The following is a 21,617-nucleotide window of genomic DNA, read 5'->3' on the forward strand; positions in this document are numbered from 1 at the left end:
CCTCCCTCCTCAGTGTATTTAGTATAGTTAAGTCTATATGGAGGAGTATTTGAGATACGAATGGAAGTTTGGGATTCCTCTAATTACTGAGAGGTATGAATGAAATACCAACAAGGCTTGTAAAATGGAATTACTTTTCCTCCCAAAGTAAATGTATTGATTAAAAACTAAAATCAGTGATACAATCAGATGGAAGAAAGTACCTATGTTTAAAGTCCAGAGCCTTTATAGGCTGTGTTCCTAGTTTGCTTCTTAATGACATTATAAAGATTATGTAAATCTCTCTGAGGCGCCTCTCAAATGGGCATAATTATACCCATTTCTTGGGATTTTGTAATAATAAATGTGTGCAATAAAGGCTTTGTAAGTTATAAAGTGGTACATAGTTGGAAAGCAGCAAATAAGGTAGCCTAGGGTTTTTTAATGGCAGTACTAGCTTTTTGTATAAGAAAATATATTTGGAACTTATTAATGAAATGTACTCAAGTTGTATATTATAAAGTGCTTTATCATAAAAAATTAAAACGAGTGTATTAGATATGTCAGAACAATGACTTTATTATTATATTATAATCTATCTTTGAAAAAAAACTAAAAGCAGCATGGGCTCACTTTTAGCATATAGTCTCTGTTATTTATCCTGTATTCTGCCACTAACTCTTGTGGCCTGGTAAATTACTAAGTGAAAGCATTCTCTCCCTTTTGTTTCCCCAACATAATGCCATTGTGTAAATATGGAAAGGCTTGGTTAGACACTTATCACAAAGTACGTTGGAGATTCCAATTAGAAATGGAGTAAATTAATGAGAAATGGTTTTAGCAGGGTTAAGAATCTTGCTTAGGGGAAAAATGATATTGTATTTGAAAATTCTTGGGTTTAACTCAATATGTGGATGGTTACCTCTCCCTAAAATCAGCAAACACAGTGCCTTAATGATATAAAGAGCTTCTTCAGTGATTTCCCAGGTTTATATGGTTTATGATTATTTTACAGAGTAGCTTTTTTTGGTATTATAAAGCATTACCTTTATATTTAAATAGGATGCTAGAAGATAAAAATTTGGCCAGCAGAGGGAGCAGACTTATGTAAATTGGGCCGTAAGGAAGATACTCTAGGGTACTTCAGTAAACGTGTATCTTGTGGGTAGTGATTTACAACATTCTTGTACTGTGCATTGAGAAGAAAATTAAAGGAAGGAACTTCAGTCATATTAAAACCAGTTCTTTATGGTCTCACTTTGATGCCTTTTTTTTTTTTTTTTTTTTTTTTGAGAAAGAGTCTCATTCTGTTACCCAGGCTGAAGTGCAGTAGCATGATCACAGCTCATTGCAGCCTCTACCTCCTGGCTCCAAGGCTCAGGGGATTCTCCCACCTCAACCTCCTAAGTAGCTAGGACCACCGGTGTGCACCACCATGCCTGGTTAATTATTAAATTTTTTGTAGAGATAGGGTCTGATTATGTTGCCTAGGCTGGTCTCAAACCCCTAGGTTCAAACGATTACTCCTGCCTTGACCTAACCTAGTGCTGGGATTACAGACATGAGCCATGGCACCTGGCCTCTCTGGTACTTTTTAAAAAAGAAAAAAGGCAAGCAAATAATACACGAATAGGAACTGTGTTTTGTTATTGTTGTTATTTTTAGACATGAAGAATCTTTTGTAAATAAATGTCATCAATTTAATAAATTTACTAGATAAAAATAAGGTTTTAGTACTTGGCTCTGGTTGGAGCACATTCATTCTAAACACATAAAAGGAATATAAATAACACCTGAAAGAAATATAAAAGGAATTGTTAATGTTCTAAACAGAGCACTGTTATGACTGAATCATCAAGTAAGCACTTACATTTTGTATCATATATATTAAATCAGGAAAATGGAAAATATTTAACATAAAAATTTCACCCAGCATGAAGCAGGTATAAAACAAACGGTTTTCTGCTCAACACTAGTTATATAGAAATTAATCAATCATAGCATCCTATGCATTCTAATTAATTTCCTTGGCAAATGTGCAGGCTGATGTAAGATGATTGGATTCATGCACTTTCAAGTACTATTTATTAAATACGTATATTCAAGGCAGTATTCTAAGCATTTGGGAAGGTAAAGGTAAACCACACCTACCTTTATGTAATTTGTAATTTAGTAAATGGTGAGTCTAATTCTAGTGTGCCAAAGTGAAAGTAGGTGGGCATTGCAGCAGCTAGGATAAGCAACTTCGCTAAACACTATACTACTTAAAATAAGAAATAAGTATTCTTTTTTTGCTTTTGAGAAAAATATTTTTGTTTTGCAACCATTAAGATTGAGAAGTTTTGCTTTATAAAGTGAAGTCGATTTGACTGTTACTTAAGTTATTCACCATCTTTCTTACAGTAAAGAACGGTAGCTAAGGAAAAAGATTTCCAATCAGTGATACAGACTATTGATTCTTAACTAAATCATTGTTTCTGCATTGTTTTTTAAAATTATAATTAGATATCAGGATGATAGAAAACATCCAGATTTTTACATTATTTTATTTATTTATTTATTTATTTATTATTATACTTTAAGTTTTAGGGTACATGTGCACAATGTGCAGGTTAGTTACATATGTATACATGTGCCACGCTGGTGCGCTGCACCCACTAACTCGTCATCTAGCATTACGTATACCTCCCAGTGCTATCCCTCCCCCCTCCCCCCACCACACAACAGTCCCCGGTGTGTGATGTTCCCCTTCCTGTGTCCATGTGTTCTCATTGTTCAATTCCCACCTATGAGTGAGAACATGCGGTGTTTGGTTTTTGTCCTTGCGATAGTTTGCTGAGAATGATGGTTTCCAGCTTCATCCACGTCCCTACAAAGGACATGAACTCATCATTTTTTATGGCTGCATAGTAGTATTCCATGGTGTATATGTGCCACATTTTCTTAATCCAGTCTATCATTGTTGGACATTTGGCTTGTTTCCAAGTCTTTGCTATTGTGAATAGTGCCGCAATAAACATACGTGTGCATGTGTCTTTATAGCAGCATGATTTATAATCCTTTGGGTATATACCCAGTAATGGGATGGCTGGGTCAAATGGTATTTCTAGTTCTAGATCCCTGAGGAATCGCCACGCTGACTTCCACAATGGTTGATCTAGTTTACAGTCCCAGCAACAGTGTAAAAGTGTTCCTATTTCTCCACATCCTCTCCAGCACCTGTTGTTTCCTGACTTTTTAATGACTGCCATTCTAACTGGTGTGAAATGGTATGTCATTGTGGTTTTGATTTGCATTTCTCTGATGGCCAGTGATGATGAGCATTTTTTCATGTGTTTTTTGGCTGCATAAATGTCTTCTTTTGAGAAGTGTCTGTTCATGTCCTTTGCCCACTTTTTGATGGGGTTGTTTGTTTTTTTCTTGTAAATTTGTTTGAGTTCATTGTAGATTCTGGATATGAGCCCTTTGTCAGATGAGTAGGTTGTGAAAATTTTCTCCCATTTTGTAGGTTGCCTGTTCACTCTGATGGTAGTTTCTTTTGCTGTGCAGAAGCTCTTTAGTTTAATTAGATCCCATTTGTCAATTTTGGCTTTTGTTGCCATTGCTTTTGGTGTTTTAGACATGAAGTCCTTGCCCATGCCTATGTCCTGAATGGTAATGCCTAGGTTTTCTTCTAGGGTTTTTATGGTTTTAGGTCTAACGTTTACGTCTTTAATCCATCTTGAATTAATTTTTGTGTAAAGTGTAAGGAAGGGATCCAGTTTCAGCTTTCTACATATGTCTAGCCAGTTTTCCCAGCACCATTTATTAAATAGGGAATCCTTTCCTCATTGCTTACTTTTCTCAGGTTTGTCAAAGATCAGATAGTTGTAGATATGTGGCGTTATTTCTGAGGGCTCTGTTCTGTTCCATTGATCTATATCTTTGTTTTGGTACCAGTACCATGCTGTTTTGGTTACTGTAGCCTTGTAGTATACTTTGAAGTCAGGTAGCATGATGCCTCCAGCTTTGTTCTTTTGGCTTAGGATTGACTTTGCGATGCGGGCTCTTTTTTGGTGCCATATGAACTTTAAAGTAGTTTTTTCCAATTCTGTGAAGAAAGTCATTTGTAGCTTGATGGGGATGGCATTGAATCTATAAATTACCTTGGGCAGTATGGCCATTTTCACGATATTGATTCTTCCTACCCATGAGCATGGAATGTTCTTCCATTTCTTTGTATCCTCTTTTATTTCATTAAGCAGTGGTTTGTAGTTCTCCTTGAAGAGGTCCTTCACGTCCCTTGTAAGTTGGATTCCTAGGTATTTTATTCTCTTTGAAGCAACTGTGAATGGGAGTTCACTCATGATTTGGCTCTCTGTTTGTCTGTTATTGGTGTATAAGAATGCTTGTGATTTTTGTACGTTGATTTTGTATCCTGAGACTTTGCTGAAGTTGCTTATCAGCTTAAGGAGATTTGGGGCTGAGACAATGGGGTTTTCTAGATATACAATCATGTCATCTGCAAACAGGGACAATTTGACTTCCTCTTTTCCTAATTTAATACCCTTTATTTCCTTCTCTTGCCTAATTGCCCTGGCCAGAACTTCCAACACTATGTTGAATAGGAGTGGTGAGAGAGGGCATCCCTGTCTTGTGCCAGTTTTCAAAGGGAATGCTTCCAGTTTTGCCCATTCAGTGTGATATTGGCTGGGGGTTTGTCATAGATAGCTCTTATTATTTTGAGATACGTCCCATCAATACCTAATTTATTGAGAGTTTTTAGCATGAAGCGTTGTTGAATTTTGTCAAAGGCCTTTTCTGCATCTATTGAGATAATCATGTGGTTTTTGTCTTTGGTTCTGTTTATATGCTGGATTACATTTATTGATTTGCATATATTGAACCAGCCTTGCATCCCAGGGATGAAGCCCACTTGATCATGGTGGATAAGCTTTTTGATGTGCTGCTGGATTCGGTTTGCCAGTATTTTATTGAGGATTTTTGCATCAATGTTCATCAAGGATATTGATCTAAAATTCTCTTTTTTGGTTGTGTCTCTGCCCAGCTTTGGTATCAGGATGATGCTGGCTTCATAAAATGAGTTAGGGAGGATTCCCTCTTTTTCTATTGATGGGAATAGTTTCAGAAGGAATGGTACCAATTCCTCCTTGTACCTCTGGTAGAATTCGGCTGTGAATCCATCTGGTCCTGGACTTTTTTTGGTTGGTAAGCTATTGATTATTGCCACAATTTCAGAGCCTGTTATTGGTGTATTCAGAGATTCAACTTCTTCCTGGTTTAGTCTTGGGAGGGTGTATGTGTCGAGGAATTTATCCATTTCTTCTAGATTTTCTAGTTTATTTGTGTAGAGGTGTTTGTAGTATTCTCTGATGGTAGTTTGTATTTCTGTGGGATCGGTGGTGATATCCCCTTTATCATTTTTTATTGTGTCTATTTGATTCTTCTCTCTTTCCTTCTTTATTAGTCTTGCTAGCAGTCTATCAATTTTGTTGATCCTTTCAGAAAACCAGCTCCTGGATTCATTAATTTTTTGAAGGGTTTTTTGTGTCTCTATTTCCTTCAGTTCTGCTCTGATTTTAGTTATTTCTTGCCTTCTGCTAGCTTTTGAATGTGTTTGCTCTTGCTTTTCTAGTTCTTTTAATTGTGATGTTAGGCTGTCAATTTTGGATCTTTCCTGCTTTCTCTTGTGGGCATGTAGTGCTATAAATTTCCCTCTACACACTGCTTTGAATGTGTCCCAGAGATTCTGGTATGTTGTGTCTTTGTTCTCGTTGGTTTCAAAGAACATCTTTATTTCTGCCTTCATTTCGTTATGTACCCAGTAGTCATTCAGGAGCAGGTTGTTCAGATTCCATGTAGTTGAGCGGTTTTGAGTGAGTTTCTTAATCCTGAGTTCTACTTTGATTGCACTGTGGTCTGAGAGACAGTTTGTTATACTTTCTGTTCTTTTACATTTGCTGAGGAGAGCTTTACTTCCAACTATGTGGTCAATTTTGGAATAGGTGTGGTGCGGTGCTGAAAAAAATGTGTATTCTGTTGATTTGGGGTGGAGAGTTCTGTAGATGTGTATTAGGTCTGCTTGGTGCAGAGCTGAGTTCGATTCCTGGGTATTCTTGTTAAATTTCTGTCTTGTTGATCTGTCTAATGTTGACAGTGGGGTGTTAAAGTCTCCCATTATTATTGTGTGGGAGTCTAAGTCTCTTTGTAGGTCACTCAAGACTTGCTTTATGAAACTGGGTGCTCCTGTATTTGGTGCATATATATTTAGGATAGTTAGCTCTTCTTGCTGAATTGATCCCTTTACCATTATGTAATGGCCTTCTTTGTCTCTTTTGATCTTTGTTGGTTTAAAGTCTGTTTTATCAGAGACTGGGATTGCAACCCCTGCCTTTTTTTGTTTTCCATTTGCTTGGTAGATCTTCCTCCATCCTTTTATTTTGAGCCTATGTGTGTCTCTGCACGTGAGATGGGTTTCCTGAATACATCACACTGATGGGTCTTGACTCTATCCAATTTGCCAGTCTGTGTCTTTTAATTGGAGCATTTAGTCCATTTACCTTTAAAGTTAATATTGTTATGTGTGAATTTGACCGTGTCATTTCGATATTAGCTGGTTATTTTGCTCGTTAGTTGATGCAGTTTCTTCCTAGCCACTTTGGTCTTTACAATTTGTCATGATTTTGCAGCGGCTGGTACTGGTTGTTCCTTTCCACGTTTAGTGCTTCCTTCAGGAGCTCTTTTAGGGCAGGCCTGGTGGTGACAAAATCTCTCAGCATTTGCTTGTCTGTAAAGTATTTTATTTCTCCTTCACTTATGAAGCTTAGTTTGGCCGGATATGAAATTCTGGGTTGAAAATTCTTTTCTTTAAGAATGTTGAATATTGGCCCCCACTCTCTTCTGGCTTGCAGAGTTTCTGCCGAGAGATCTGCTGTTAGTCTGATGGGCTTCCCTTTGTGGGTAACCCGACCTTTCTCTCTGGCTGCCCTTAACATTTTTTCCTTCATTTCAGCTTTGGTGAATCTGACAATTATGTGTCTTGGAGTTGCTCTTCTCAAGGAGTATCTCTGTGGCGTTCTCTGTATTTCCTGAATCTAAATGTTGGCCTGCCTTGCTAGATTGGGGAAGTTCTCCTGGATAATATCCTGCAGTGTTTTCCAACTTGGTTCCATTCTCCCTGTCACTTTCAGGTACACCAATCAGACATGGATTTGGTCTTTTCACATAGTCCCATATTTCTTGGAGGCTTTGTTCGTTTCTTTTTATTCTTTTTTCTCTAAACTTCCCTTCTCGCTTCATTTCATTCATTTCATCTTCCATCACTGATACCCTTTCTTCCAGTTGATCGCATCGGCTCCTGAGGCTTCTGCATTCTTCACGTAGTTCTCGAGCCTTAGCTTTCAGCTGCATCAGCTCCTTTAAGCACTTCTCTGTATTGGTTATTCTAGTTATACATTCTTCTAAATTTTTTTCAAGGTTTTTAACTTCATTGCCTTTGGTTTGAATTTCCTCCTGTAGCTCGGAGTAGTTTGATCGTCTGAAGCCTTCTTTTCTCAACTCGTCAAAGTCATTCTCCATCCAGCTTTGTTCCGTTGCTGGTGAGGAACTGTGTTCCTTTGGAGGAGGAGAGGCGCTCTGCTTTTTAGAGTTTCCAGTTTTTCTGCTCTGTTTTTTCCCCATCTTTGTGGTTTTATGTACTTTTGGTCTTTGATGATGGTGATGTACAGATGGGTTTTTGGTGTGGATGTCCTTTCTGTTTGTTAGTTTTCCTTCTAACCAACAGAACCCTCAGCTGCAGGTCTGTTGGAGTTTGCTAGAAGTCCACTCCAGACCCTCTTTGCCTGGGTAACAGCAGCGGTGGCTGCACAACAGCGGATTTTCATGAACCGCGAATGCTGCTGTCTGATCGGTCCTCTGGAAGTTTTGTCTCAGAGGAGTACCCGGCCGTGTGAGGTGTCAGTCTGCCCCTACTTGGGGGTGCCTCCCAGTTAGGCTGCTCAGGGGTCAGGGGTCAGGGACCCACTTGAGGAGGCAGTCTGCCCCTTCTCAGATCTCCAGTTGTGTGCTGGGAGAACCACTGCTCTCTTCAAAGCTGTCAGACAGGGACATTTAAGTCTGCAGAGGTTACTGCTGTCTGTTTGTTTGTCTGTGCCCTGCCCCCAGAGGTGGAGCCTACAGAGGCAGGCAGGCCTCCTTGAGCTGTGGTGGGCTCCATCCAGTTCGAGCTTCCAGGCTGCTTTGTTTACCTAAGCAAGCCTGGGCAATGGCGGGCACCCCTCCCCCAGCCTCGCTGCCATCTTGCAGTTTGATCTCAGACTGCTGTGCTAGCAATCGGGGAGACTCCGTGGGCGTAGGACCCTCCAAGCCAGGTGTGGGTTATAATCTCCTGGTGCGCCGTTTTTTAAGCTTGTCGGAAAAGCGCAGTATTCAGGTGGGAGTGACCCGATTTTCCAGGTGCCGTCTGTCACCACTTTCTTTGATTAGGAAGGGAACTCCCTGACCCCTTGCGCTTCCCGAGTGAGGCAATGCCTCGCCCTGCTTCGGCTCGCGCACGGTGCGCGCACCCACTGACCTGCGCCCACTGTCTGGTACTCCCTAGTGAGATGAACCCGGTACCTCAGATGGAAATGCAGAAATCACCCGTCTTCTGCGTCACTCACGCTGGGAGCTGTAGACCGGAGCTGTTCCTATTCGGCCATCTTGGCTCCTCCTGCCTTTTAATTATTTTAAACTAAAAACGACGACTAAGTCATATGAAAGAAAAATTACCTTTTAAACTTTTACCATTTTAGATGAAATTTAATATATATATATATGTTTTTTAAGAAAATATGTATGATTGCTCTTAAAATTCAAAGAGCTAGGCCAGATGCGGTGGTTCACACCTGTAATCCCAGCACTCTGGGAGGCTGAAGCGGGCGGATCACAAGGTCAGGAGTTTGACATCAGCCTGACCAATATGGTGAAACCCCATCTCTACTAAAAATAACAAAAATTAGTCAGGTGTGATGGCATACTCCTGTAGTCCCAGCTACTTAGGAGGCTGAGGCAGAAGAATTGCTTGAACCTGGCAGGTGGAGGTTGCAGTGAGTCGAGATTGTGCCACTGCACTCCAGCCTGGGCGACAGAGCGAGACTCCATCTCAAAAAAAAAAAAAAAAAAAAAAAAAATTCCAAGGGCTCTGTGTAACCTGGAGCATGGAAGATTAAAAATCAGTGTTTGGTGATGGATACAGGAGAAAAGGGAATGGATAATTATTTCTTTTCTGAGGTCAAAATTGCAAATAGAGAGTCATTTTTTCTCTCTTCAGATCTGCAATACTTAGAAACTATTTCTAAGTAAATAAAACCACCAGGTGTTTTAGTTTGGCAGTTTGAATATGCTATTTGAGTAATTGTTAGGAATGTCTGAAACAGAGGGTCACAGAGCAGGGCATGGCAAGGACGGATTAGAAAAGAAGGATGGTGAACAAGGAGAAGGACTATGGGCAGGAGGAATGAACTTCAGGGAACAGTCCTAGAACTCATTCATTCATTCATTTGCCTGCAGTGCGCCCGGCTCTGTGTCAAGCCCTGGAGACACACCATGGTGAACACGATGCAGCCCCTGTTCTCTGTCACAGTTGAGTGTGATATAAAGAAGGAAACAGGTCATTTCAGTGTAGCCTATTAAGTGTAGGGTGCTGTGGAGACACCTCTCTCAGATTTGAAAGGACCAGAAGGGGCGTGAGGTGAGATCCAAGCTAAGCCCTGAAGCAGGGATAAGAGTTCCACCGGAAGGAAACGGCAGCCAGGTTCCAGGAGGTGGGAGTGCATGGCAAGCTCCGGGTGATGGCATGTGGCTCAATATGAGTAGAACTTTGAAAGTGAGAATGAGCAAAGAAACATCAGCTGTAAAGGCAAGCTGGACTAGGTCAGGAAGAGTCTTACATGTTTATGTGAAGGAAGGAATTTGGAATTTTTCATTAATACATTGAGGGACTATTAAAGAGACTCCCTTTAGGAGAAGGACATGAGCAGATATTCATTGAAAATTAAAGTCAGCAAAGCTATAGGTAAGAAGGTCAGACAGCTGAACCAACCTTGTGGGGCTGGAGAGGAGTAGACTCTTTGTAAGAGGTAGAAGGGACAGATTTTTGAGAGATTAGATGTCAGGGTGAACAGCTAGTTGCAGTGATTTCAGTTTATGAAGAAAAACTTGCAAAGAAAGATAGGCTTTCCAGATGCTTATGTGAAGGGAAGGGATGTCTAGTTTCTATTCACCAGGCTCTGACATAACTCCACAAGGGTATGGTGGAGGCAGAGGCCTGGCCCAGACAAGATATTTTCTCGAGAGGATAGAAATTAAGGACATGTGAGTCATAGTGAGGTAGAGAAGCCAGAGGTGATAGACACGTTGGAACAAGTTGTGAGTTCTTTCTAGGAAACTAATCCTGAGGTTTAGAAGCAAGAATATTAGGAACCAGGTCACTTAGTGAAGCACATCGTTGGGTGTGGAGGCTGTGAACAAATGACACTATCAAGCAGCCTGGTTCTTGGATCCTAGCTGCATTAGGCAGTACCATAGCCTAAGGGCTAGAGGCCAGTTCGTACAAAGAAAGAGGACTAGCTAAAGGAGAGTGAGAATTCAGGCAGGTCTTTAGACTTGAGATTGTGTATAGACTGAAGGAGTAGAATAAACTATTGACAGTTCATCAAAGTAACTAAAAGACTAATGGCTCAGGATAACTGGAGGGAAACATATAGATTGGGAGTGTGGTGAGGGAAGGAGTTGACCTTGAATCTCTACCTTTGAAAGAAAACAGAAGAAGAAAATAAACTTTGAAAGTGGCAGGCAAGATGAGAATTTGGGAGGGTTCAGGAAAATTAACACCTTCTTGCTAGTTAAGCAGGAGGCAAAGGTATTTTCTTTTATTATTATTATTATTATACTTTAAGTTTTAGGGTACTAGTGGACAACATCCAGGTTTGTTACATATGTGTACATGTGCCATGTTGGCTTGCTGCACCCATTAACTCGTCATCTAGCATTACGTATACCTTCCAATGCTATCCCTCTCCCCTCCCCCAACCCCACAACAGTCCCCGGTGTGTGATGTTCCCCTTCCTGTGTCCATGTGTTCTCATTGTTCAATTCCCACCTATGAGTGAGAACATGCGGTGTTTGGTTTTTGTCCTTGCGATAGTTTGCTGAGAATGATGGTTTCCAGCTTCATCCACGTCCCTACAAAGGACATGAACTCATCATTTTTTATGGCTGCATAGTAGTATTCCATGGTGTATATGTGCCACATTTTCTTAATCCAGTCTATCATTGTTGGACATTTGGCTTGTTTCCAAGTCTTTGCTATTGTGAATAGTGCCGCAATAAACATACGTGTGCATGTGTCTTTATAGCAGCATGATTTATAATCCTTTGGGTATATACCCAGTAATGGGATGGCTGGGTCAAATGGTATTTCTAGTTCTAGATCCCTGAGGAATCGCCACCCTGACTTCCACAATGGTTGTACTAGTTTACAGTCCCACCAACAGTGTAAAAGTGTTCCTATTTCTCCACATCCTCTCCAGCATCTGTTGTTTTCTGACTTTTTAATGATCACCATTCTAACTGGTGTGAGATGGTATCTCGTTGTGGTTTTGATTTGCATTTCTCTGATGGCCAGTGATGATGAGCATTTTTTCATGTGTTTTCTTAGAGTGACAAGGGTTGCAGGTGGGGGGAAGGGCAGTATGGGGACATGATTGAAAGCTCAGGCTCTAGGGAACGGAAGACCTTGTTTTCATTCCTGGTCCCATCATGTGCTGGCAGAGTGGCCTTGGACATGCTGCTTAAGGTTTGTCATTCTCAGTTGCTTTATACTTAAGGTATATTCATTGTAGGATCTTTCGCCTAGAGTTGTATTAAGGATTAAAGAAATTAATTCATGTAAAGTGTTTAGCATGTAGCAAATGTTCAATAAAATTTGTGATGATGAAGCAATATTGTATAATGGTCAAGAACCAGACTGTGAAGCCAGACCGCCTGAGTTCAAATACTAGCTTCACCAATTTCGTGCTAGTAGTGTGATTTATAAACATAATTCATAGCTCACCAAGTGCTCAGTAAATATGTATTCAACTGCATTGACAATAAATATGGAGACTCCATGAACTTGTCTTCCTGTGCTTTGAGTTCTTGCCAATCTGATGCTTATGTTCTACCCATTTGACAAATGGATATAGTAAAAACCTTTGTTAATTTATAAACTAAAGGAGGCAAAATATGTTATCTCTGCCTCAGGTTTCTCATCTGTAAAAAAAAAAAGGGATAATAGTACCTACCTTTTAGGCTTATTGTAAGTTAAGAGAGTTAATAGATATAATCTCTTAGCTCTGGTACATAGGAAGCATTATATATGTCTAGCTAGCATTGTCACATTTATCCTTGCTCACCATCATCAGTAGGAGTTGAGAAACAGAATTTATAATGGGCACAGTGGAATTGACTATGTAACTGAGTAAGGCAAGTAAAAAGGATAAAAGTAAAGAACAAGTGATAAAGCACTTAGGACCAACCTGAGATTGAAAACTTTTGTAGTAGGATCAGAACACAGGAGCAGCCAGAAACCTGGGGATAGACCTGAGAAGAAAAATGATTGGAGAAGTTTAGAGTTAGGGTTTATTACTGGACCATTTGTGAAACTATAAGAGAGCCAGTGAGCTGAAGGTATAATAGTACGCTGTTTTGAGAGAATAATGAAAGTCATTGACAAATAACCAGAGAAGGGAATAAAGGAACATGTTTTAGACAGCTGTTTGGAAGTGACTTTGATTTTATTCTATTTATTACATTGCCTTGTCAATTTGCTTGTTTCTTTTCTCTCTCCTTTCCCATCCAAACAACCTTTCCTGGCTTCTTATTTCTTCTTCTCTGCATATTTCAAGCCTTTTGTCCGTTCTGCCTTGTAGCAAAACAACATAAAGAAACGCATAATAAGAAAACAGAGAAGTATTGTTTCTATGTTCAATTCTCCACATATTCACTGAACATCTATTCCCTGTCTAGCACAGAAATCTTTGCTCTGACAGATCCAAAAAAAGCATCTGGCATGTTCATTACCCTCAAGGGTCTCTGTGGGAGGAATTCACATGAAATCATTATACATACATTGTACAGGAAAATGATAATTGTCATACAATCAAGTGTCAAAAATTATGGCACAGCCATTAAGTGTTGCAGTGATCAAAAAAGGTGCTCAGAAAGGAGAGAGACATGAGCTGAGGCAAACACAGCCTTTTAGAAATGGATGTTCAGAGAGGCTTTTCATAGAGAGGGAGAATGGGGGTGTGGGGGACAGTGTGCAGGCCTGGGAGAGCAGAGAAAGGACTGCGCAGAAGCATGTGGCGGGTGTGGAGAGCAGGTCAGGCACCAGCCCAGCAGGAGGTGAGTTGAATGGGAGGTAAGGCTGGACACTTAACCCTTCCAGAGCATAGCTCAGCAGGTGATCAATACGTATGTGTTCAGCTGCATTGAGAGTAAAGGAGGAGGAGACACCCATGAGCTTATCTTCTTGTGTTTCAGCTTCTTGTCAATGTGATCATTATGTCCTAGCCATGTAATAAGTGCATATAATAAAAACCTTTGTGAATTTGTAAACTGAAAGAGGCAAATACTCTTTTGTTAGGTCCGCTGAAGAATAGAAATTTGGTGACTTTTTGATTAAGAATGTAAACACCTCTGTAAAATTATAGGAAAACAGAAGGTTGCATTTTTGGAAGGTGTGGTGGGGAACATAGTCCTAGCTTGCTACTGACTTCTCTATGTATATAGCTTTTCCTCCTCAAGCCACCTCTTTGGATGCCTTGTCTCTTTCAAGGTAGCTTTTGTCTCTGTTTGTAGCCTAGAACAGCATTCCATTTGAGAACCATGTTAAGCTGTCCCAAGGCTAAGTGTCGTGGAGTGCAGGTATTAGAGATCTTAAAACTACATATTTCTTTATGAGTTAAAGGCAGAGGGACCAGAACTGCCAGTACAGCTAAGCCCTTCTTTGAATAGAGGGTGCCTTATTAGTATTCATGAAGAGCATATCGATAACATCTTGACAGAGTTAAAGTTTCAACTTGAAGAGCTACTGCTTTTCAATAAGGAGCATATTTAAAGACACTTTTTGCATGACTAGTGAGTGAACTGCTTCTAAAATGAGAGTATTACTTTACTGAATGAGATATTTTTCATGTAATTTGTCTGCAGTTTAGAATTGTCATTAGACTTACAATAAATAATAATGATTAGCACTTGTAGGGCTTTTATCTTCAAAGAGTTTTAGAGTTAATCTAATTTAATTGTCACTTGGCATCATCAGAGATGTGTATTTGCTTTTCTACCATGAAAAGTGGTGTTCCCTTACCAGCCCCTTAATGCTTCCTTTTGGTATTTTCGTGGTCTATGAGCTGTTTGTTCTATAGGAAATAGAGAGTTGGCAGATTGAACAGCTTTATATTATAGCTCTTTTTCCCAGGTAAGCATTTGGGTTCTTTGAGCTGGGTTTCCTGGGTCCAGTTCTGGTTCCTCTACTTGCCATGTTACCCTGTGCACGTTACTTAACCCTGTTGCTTTAAGTGGAATTCATCACAGTAACTGCATCAGAGTGTTTTTGTGAGGATTAAATGAGAAAGTAAATATGTAGCAGTTAAATATTTAATAAATGTTAGTTGCATATCAGAATTAAAAAAAAAATTTAGGAGCATGTCATTCTGAGAAGTCATATGTGGTTAAGTGTTAGATGAGGAAATTATAAGCCAATAAATACCCTTTTCAGAAACTACTGTGTAGTAGGCTCCGTGCTAGGCACTGAGACCAAAAAGGTAGTGATGGCACCTGCACTCTGAAGGTCACAACCTTTTGTGGACGTGGAGATGTCTTAATCCATTTTATGTTGCTATAACAATACCACAAACTGAGTAATTTATAATGAACAAAAGTTTATTTGGCTCACAGTTCTGGAGGCTGGGAATTACAAGAGCATGGGGCCAATATTTGGGGAAGGCTTTTGTGCTTCATTATTCCATGGCAGAAGAGCAAGAGAGGATGAGAGTAAGAAGAGGCTAAACTTGCTTTAATAACAAACCCATTCTGGTGATGACTAATTCACTCCTACAGTCACAACATTAATCCAGTCATGAGGGCAGATCCCCCATGACTGCATTGCCTCTTGTTAGGCCCTACTTCCCAACACTGTTACACTGGGGATTACCTTTGGAGGACACATTTCAATCAAAGCGGGGTGCAGGGGAGTTGTCAAAACACTATGATAAGTGCTTGACCTAACAGAGTCAAGTACAATCAAAGCTCATAGCAGAGTGATGGACTTTGACTTAGGGCTTTCAGATAAAAGAAGAGATATTTGACCCGGGTCTTGGAGGATGAGAAGGACTTTCAGAGAAAATGGGAGACTTTTAAGGTGAGAAGGAGAAAGGCTTCAAATTTGGAGTATTTGCTGTTTTCTGTGGCAGCAGGACCCCTTGAAAGACTGAAAGCAAGGTGTGACTTGAAAGTCCCAGAACTCTTTAGAAAGAATGAAAGCAGGTGGGTCCAATTTGTGTGGAAGTACTAGAGTTTCCACTATGTTACAGTGTCTTTGGGCTGGTTTTTCCTCTCCTCCGTAGACTCTGGAGAAGGCTGTGCGGTTTTGTAGTCTTAATTGGACCCAGAAGAGGCCCTATTTGTGGTTAGAATATGTAGTTGTCTAGCAGTGGTATTTAATGGGCCTCCCATACTCTCCTGTTTCACTGGGCGTGAATTTTAATGACCAGGATTTGAGTGGAATTTCATTGGACTTTTAGGAAACAGTTTAAAATACCACCGTGACACAGTTCAGTGTATACTAATGTTTTAATGATTAAAGTGTAACTGATTGCCTAAATTGTAAGACAAGACAATAGATGAGAGGATCTTATTCACAAAATTTATGACGGTGCCAAGGCACTGTTTCTGACTGTGTATCACTCAGACAAAGGAAAGGAAACTCTCCATCTTTCTTTTTCAGTTTCTGAGGCTGCAGATTATATCATCTGGGCAGCATATGGATCACTATCAAATGGGAGACATCTATGCTCCCTTTTGAATGACATCTTAGGATGAGTTTAAGTGAGCAGATGCTGCCTGTTAATCCCATGCTTCCCAGTCTAAAAAGCTTGTTGAGTAAAGGGTGGATTTGCCAACAGTGAACGAGAATCTTCTAGACACTGTGCTGGGTATTACATATGTGTTCTCGCAGTAGAACTATTATTATTTAGTTTTAACATGAGGAAAGATCAGCATAAGTATTAACTTTCCAACAGGTAGTTTGTGGTAGAGGCAGGATTCTAAAGGAAGCCTATCAGGCTCCAGTGTCCTTTTTTTTTTTCTTCTTTTAATAAATATGGCATTTGCTTTGTACTGTTTCCTTCTAAAATCTTTCTTCTTTAAGTTTCTCATGAAGTCTGACCTCAGTAAACGTCCTTCATGAATGAGCTTGCTACTTTTTTTTTTTTTTTTTGATACAGAGTCTCACTCTGTAGCCAGACTGGAGTGCAGTGGCATAATCTCGGCTCACTACAACCTCTGTCTCCTGGGTTCAAGCGATTCTCCTGCCCCAGCCTCGCGAGTAGCTGGGACTACAAGTGCATGCCACCAACAACCAGCTAATTTTTGTATAGTTAGTAGAAACAGGGTTTCACCATGTTGGCCAGGATGGCACAATCTCTTAACCTCGTGATCCACCCGCCTTGGCCTCCCAAAATGCTGGGAGATTACAGACATGAGCCACCACGCCCGGCTTGGCTTGCTACATTTGAAGAATATAATTAAATGAAATTTTTCCTAATCTGTCAATTTACATTGAATTCAGTACAATGAATGTCAATTTAGGGTCACCTGTCCTGCCATACATAGAAAGGGGGCAAAGGGGGTACACATGGGTTGGTTTTTTTTTCACAAGGTAAATTTTGGTAGGGGGCTTTATATCATCATTTGACAGTCTCAGCAGCATAATTTGATGATATTTAGTTTTTCAAGTACAGAGTCCATTGATAGTTAAATAACCTGATTTCAATTATTCTAAAATTGCAATGCAGAATGGAAGAATAACTTCTTTTGAATAAAGTCCAACATTTGCTTCATTTACTGCGTAGAGGTTATTAGCTTAATTTGCTCTTGTTCTAAGACCAAGAAACCAAACTTTAAAATGTGTGGGCTTTTTAGTGGCAAAATAATGACGAGATTAGTCCTCTGTCACTTCAAAAATTAACAATTTTACCTCCTCCTCATTGTTGAAGTAAGATGAGTGATAACATTGTCTCAAAATTATGCTTTCTTTGCCCTTGTCTTTCCCACTTTTTTTCATCTTTTTAAAATTATTCTCTCTTCCTTTCTCATTACTTCTGAATCATAATCAGGAACATCATTTCCCTTCACTGTTTTGCCTTCTTTCAATAATTTGAACATAGATCCATAAGGAATTAAGAAAGAATTAGATAACTATAAATTATTAAAGTGCACAGTTTATACTTTGAGGTATTTCATAGTTATTAGATCAATTACAGTACATTTTTCTTGATTTTTCATCTGAGGTATACCATTTCCAATTCACTTACTGTTTTATTCATCTTCTGTACCTGCTAAAAATGTACCTACTTTGTTCCAGGCCCTGTACTAGGGGTTGCCAGCCTTATTTCTCCCCAAGCCTGTGCATCTGGTGGTTCTCAGACATCACATGCCACCTTGGTCTGTGTGTCTGAGCTGTGCACAGTTTTCAATTCTCTTTGTTTCCCACTTAGAAAAGAATATCTGAATTCAGGAAAGTGTAAGAAATTGTAGTTAATCTTGAAGCTATCCTGGAGAATATAAATAGTGAATCATCATCACAATTTGGCACAGGAGTTTGTATCATTGTTTGTGACAATCCTCACAACTAACTGATCTTAATGATCTGATGTGCCAGGATGTTTCTGAGTATAGTCTTGGACCATTAAGAAAAAGGCCTAGCAATGGAGGTATGATGTATCTAAATAATTATAATTCAAGGGAAAATGTGGTAAGTGCCATTAGCAATGTAGAGTCTTTCTAATGTATTTCTGGGTGAGAAAGATTAATTTCTGGAGTATCAGAAAAGACATTTTCTCCAAAGTGGTATGTGAGCTACGTGGGAAGAATTAGAAATGAGGGAGGACTGAATGCGATTATTTTGAACCCAGAAAGAAGCCACATATAACCCTCATTAATTTGATTCTTGAGATCCTATTTTTCTCTTTGAATATTGAAATTATATGTATATACACAAAGGTGCACACATACCCACACATATATATACATTCACACATAGTTAAATAACAATTGAATTCAAAATTTTGGGGGCTAAAGATTTATTTTTCTCTTGGCATTGGCAATCACTTTACCCTCTCCAACTGATAGAAGTTGCCTTACTTACAGTTTCCCACTGATTTCTTTTACTGTTTAAAATATCAGACCCTCAAATGGGTTTAACTACCACTCAAGCAACTCATCCTGAAGTGATTACTATGTCACAGAAACAACCATTTCCTCTTCTCTCTATACAGCATTGGCATTTCTGGAAATTGAGTTACCTGTGCCAACTTTTATTTGTAGATATAATGGGAATTGTTAAATGGACTATCAATTCACAAGAAATCTTCTCTTATTAAGAGCACACCAGATACCTAATTCCATTTAGTTTTCAATAACTTCTTGTATTCTTGAGTCAGCCACACAAGTCATGTAATTGCTTCAGATATTCCAGCATGAGCTTCTTGCTAAGAACGCCACAAGAACATGTTTCTCTTTTCCCCCTTTCTTTTTCTTGACTGGACATAGCTTTTAATAAATTAATGAAGGCCGGGCATGGTGGCTCACACCTGTAATCCCAGCACTTTGGGAGGCAGAGGTGGGCAGATCACAAGGTCAGGAGTTCAAGACCAGACTGGCCAATATGGTGAAACCCCGTCTCTACTAAAAATGCAAAAATTAGCCGGTTGTGGTGGCGGGCGCCTGTAGTCCCAGCTACTCAGGAGGCTGAGGCAGAAGAATTGCTTGAACCTCGGAGGCAGAGGTTGCAGTGAGCTGAGATCGCACCACTGCACTCCAACCTAGGCAACATAGCAAGACTCCGTCTCAAAAAAAAAAAAAAAATTAATCAGAACTTTTATTAAAAATGAAGATTTTTTAGAAAATGATTTTATTAAAATGAGTTTTATTGTAGCATAATAATCTCTTCATCAATAGTAGACTCAGTAAATTGTGATACATTCATATTTTAGAATATAACACAATTATTTTAAATTTAGAACAATCGACATATATTTACCTACATAGAAGAGTATGATATATGCAGCTTAAATTTTTTAATGGCTGTTTATTGATATATTTGTATATTTAAAAAGATGTATAATGATATAGTCCCTAAGGACATTGAAATTGGTCAAAGGATAGGCAAGCAGTTGGAGGGAGGTTATTAACAGAAGAGAATCCAGAAATAGGCTCATATACATGTGATAATTTAATGTAGGATAGAAGGAACAGTGAAAAGCTGGATTATTTAATAAATGGTATTGGTATAGTTGGCTAGCTATTTTTTTTTAAAAAGAAGCTAGATCCTTACCTCACTTATTTTATCAAAATGAATCCCAGATTGATCAAGTATTTAAATGTTTAAGTTGAAGTTGTACAAGTTCTAGGAGAAAACATTGGTGAATAATTTTTTGAAGTAAGGAAGACCTAGGCATGACCCAGAATCCAGAAATAAGGAAGACAGATAACCTATACCATATTCTCTGAATGGCTTGAGAACTAGATGAATCTTTATATTATGTGTTCATCAATCCCAGTTTCTGTTTTAACATCGTGTTAAAAGTTTAATGGTACCACTTCTCAAGCATTTGGACTAACGCAAACATACTGAGCAAATAGGCTGTTACCTGGTGATTTTAGCAACTGTACTTGTGTTTGTATTGTCAGCATTCATGAACCATTTAAACCGATGGCATTTAATTGTATTGTTTGAGTTTTTCCATGACAGTAATTTCTATTTTAACATTACTTTGAATGAGTGAATGAATGAATGAGAAGTAACATCAGAAAAAAAGTTGTGAGAAAACATACAGGAAACTAACATGCAGTTACCTCTGGACCATGGTGCAGGACATGATGGAGAGGGCAAACCTCGTTTTATGCTATTTTCACCTGTTTAATAGAAATATGTATTGCTTTTATCATGGAGAAGAACTTTTTTTTACATCATTGAAAAGTAATTCAGAATTTTAGGCTTCTAAAAGATTTTTGTCACGTTTATAGCTTGGCCATTTCTTAGCTTAGCCAACTGCCCAAATCTAAAATGTTGGATTCTTACAAATTACTCATTTTATTTAGTAATATTGTAAGCACAGATTTAACATGGTATAAAATGCAAAATTCATGTAAATCATTATAGTAAAATAGCCATCAGAGAATGCCTGGGGGGCAAGCCCCTGTGAACTCTTCAACTCTCTTGGGAGGCATCCTTCATGTTCTTCTGATGGGAAATTGAGAAACGCTTCCCTGAGTAAATACACACAGGTGAAGACAACTGGTAACATCCTTAAGCTTACTGGGGTTTTAGGTTCAGAAGCTATGGAGAGGAGGGAAGTAGATTTCACAAAACGCAAATTTTATTAGCTCCATTTAGCCCACTAAAATGAATGTTTCATTATGTATTTTGGATTCATTATGTATTATGTATTTATCTACCAGTAAATGAGCTGATAGTATAGTCATTAAAATTATAATCTAATTAATGCTAAAGGGAGCTAAATAAACTAATTGTAATCAAATTTACTTTGATTTATCTCGGTGTCTCTCTTTCTCTCCCTCTCTTCCTATTACAGGTCACAGTAATGAAAGGCAGTAATAGAAATAAGGATCATTCAGCAGAAGGAGAAGGGGTTGGAAAACGACCAAAACGAAAGTGTCTTCAGTGGCATCCATTGCTAGCAAAGAAACTTCTTGATTTTTCAGAAGAGGAAGAAGAAGAAGACGAAGAGGAGGATATTGATAAGGTAAGTCCTATATTTACTATAGAAGTTTCAAGTTTATTAGAGCAAATCATAATCTAGAAACAATAGTGAACATAAATGATATTACAAAAGTGTTTCCAAAAGCCTGTATAGCTTGAATCCTATTCAATTACTTAGTTTACATTTTTATTCCAATTCTTGATTGCTCTTAAAGTATTTGTACTTCCTAATAGTGTAGACTGAGACACATCCTTTTAAATACGATTTTTGTCACCTAACTAATGATTTGTGGGTAATGTTCAAATACATTGAGATGGGGATGTTCCTAAAACTTGATGTGCTCATCTGACGTTCTACCCTGTGGCTCTTCTGGCCTCTTTGTCTTGGCTTCTGGCCTCGCCCTGCTACCATTGGCAGTCTTAGAACTGCTCTCTTTGTCTCTATCCGTGGCCTTCACAGCTTCTGGCTGCACTTGCCCCCAGTCTTTGTGATGACTCATTCCTCCTAGTCCTTTCTCTGGCATCAGGCCTCAGCAGCTGGCTCTTCAGTCACATAACCATGCAGGTGACTTAAGAAATCGTCTCAAGTGTTCGTCCCACCCAACTCATTCAA

At 39.0% G+C, this 21,617-nt stretch overlaps 1 protein-coding gene across 19 annotated transcripts in view; it reads left to right on the plus strand.

The window, feature by feature from the left end:
• Window positions 1-21,617, plus strand: part of BBX (BBX high mobility group box domain containing) — a 288,232-nt gene that overhangs the window by 166,576 nt on the left and 100,039 nt on the right. For all 19 annotated transcript variants that reach the window (XM_003825054.4, XM_034957047.2, XM_003825055.5 and 16 more), the window contains one exon: window positions 20,877-21,047. In XM_003825054.4, the coding sequence (XP_003825102.3) occupies window positions 20,886-21,047 (162 nt within the window). In that variant the 5' untranslated portion in view covers window positions 20,877-20,885. The remainder of the gene's footprint in view (window positions 1-20,876; window positions 21,048-21,617) is intronic.

This window comes from Pan paniscus, chromosome 2 (genome assembly GCF_029289425.2).
Source record: "Pan paniscus chromosome 2, NHGRI_mPanPan1-v2.0_pri, whole genome shotgun sequence".
Classification (NCBI taxonomy): Eukaryota; Metazoa; Chordata; class Mammalia; order Primates; family Hominidae; genus Pan; species Pan paniscus.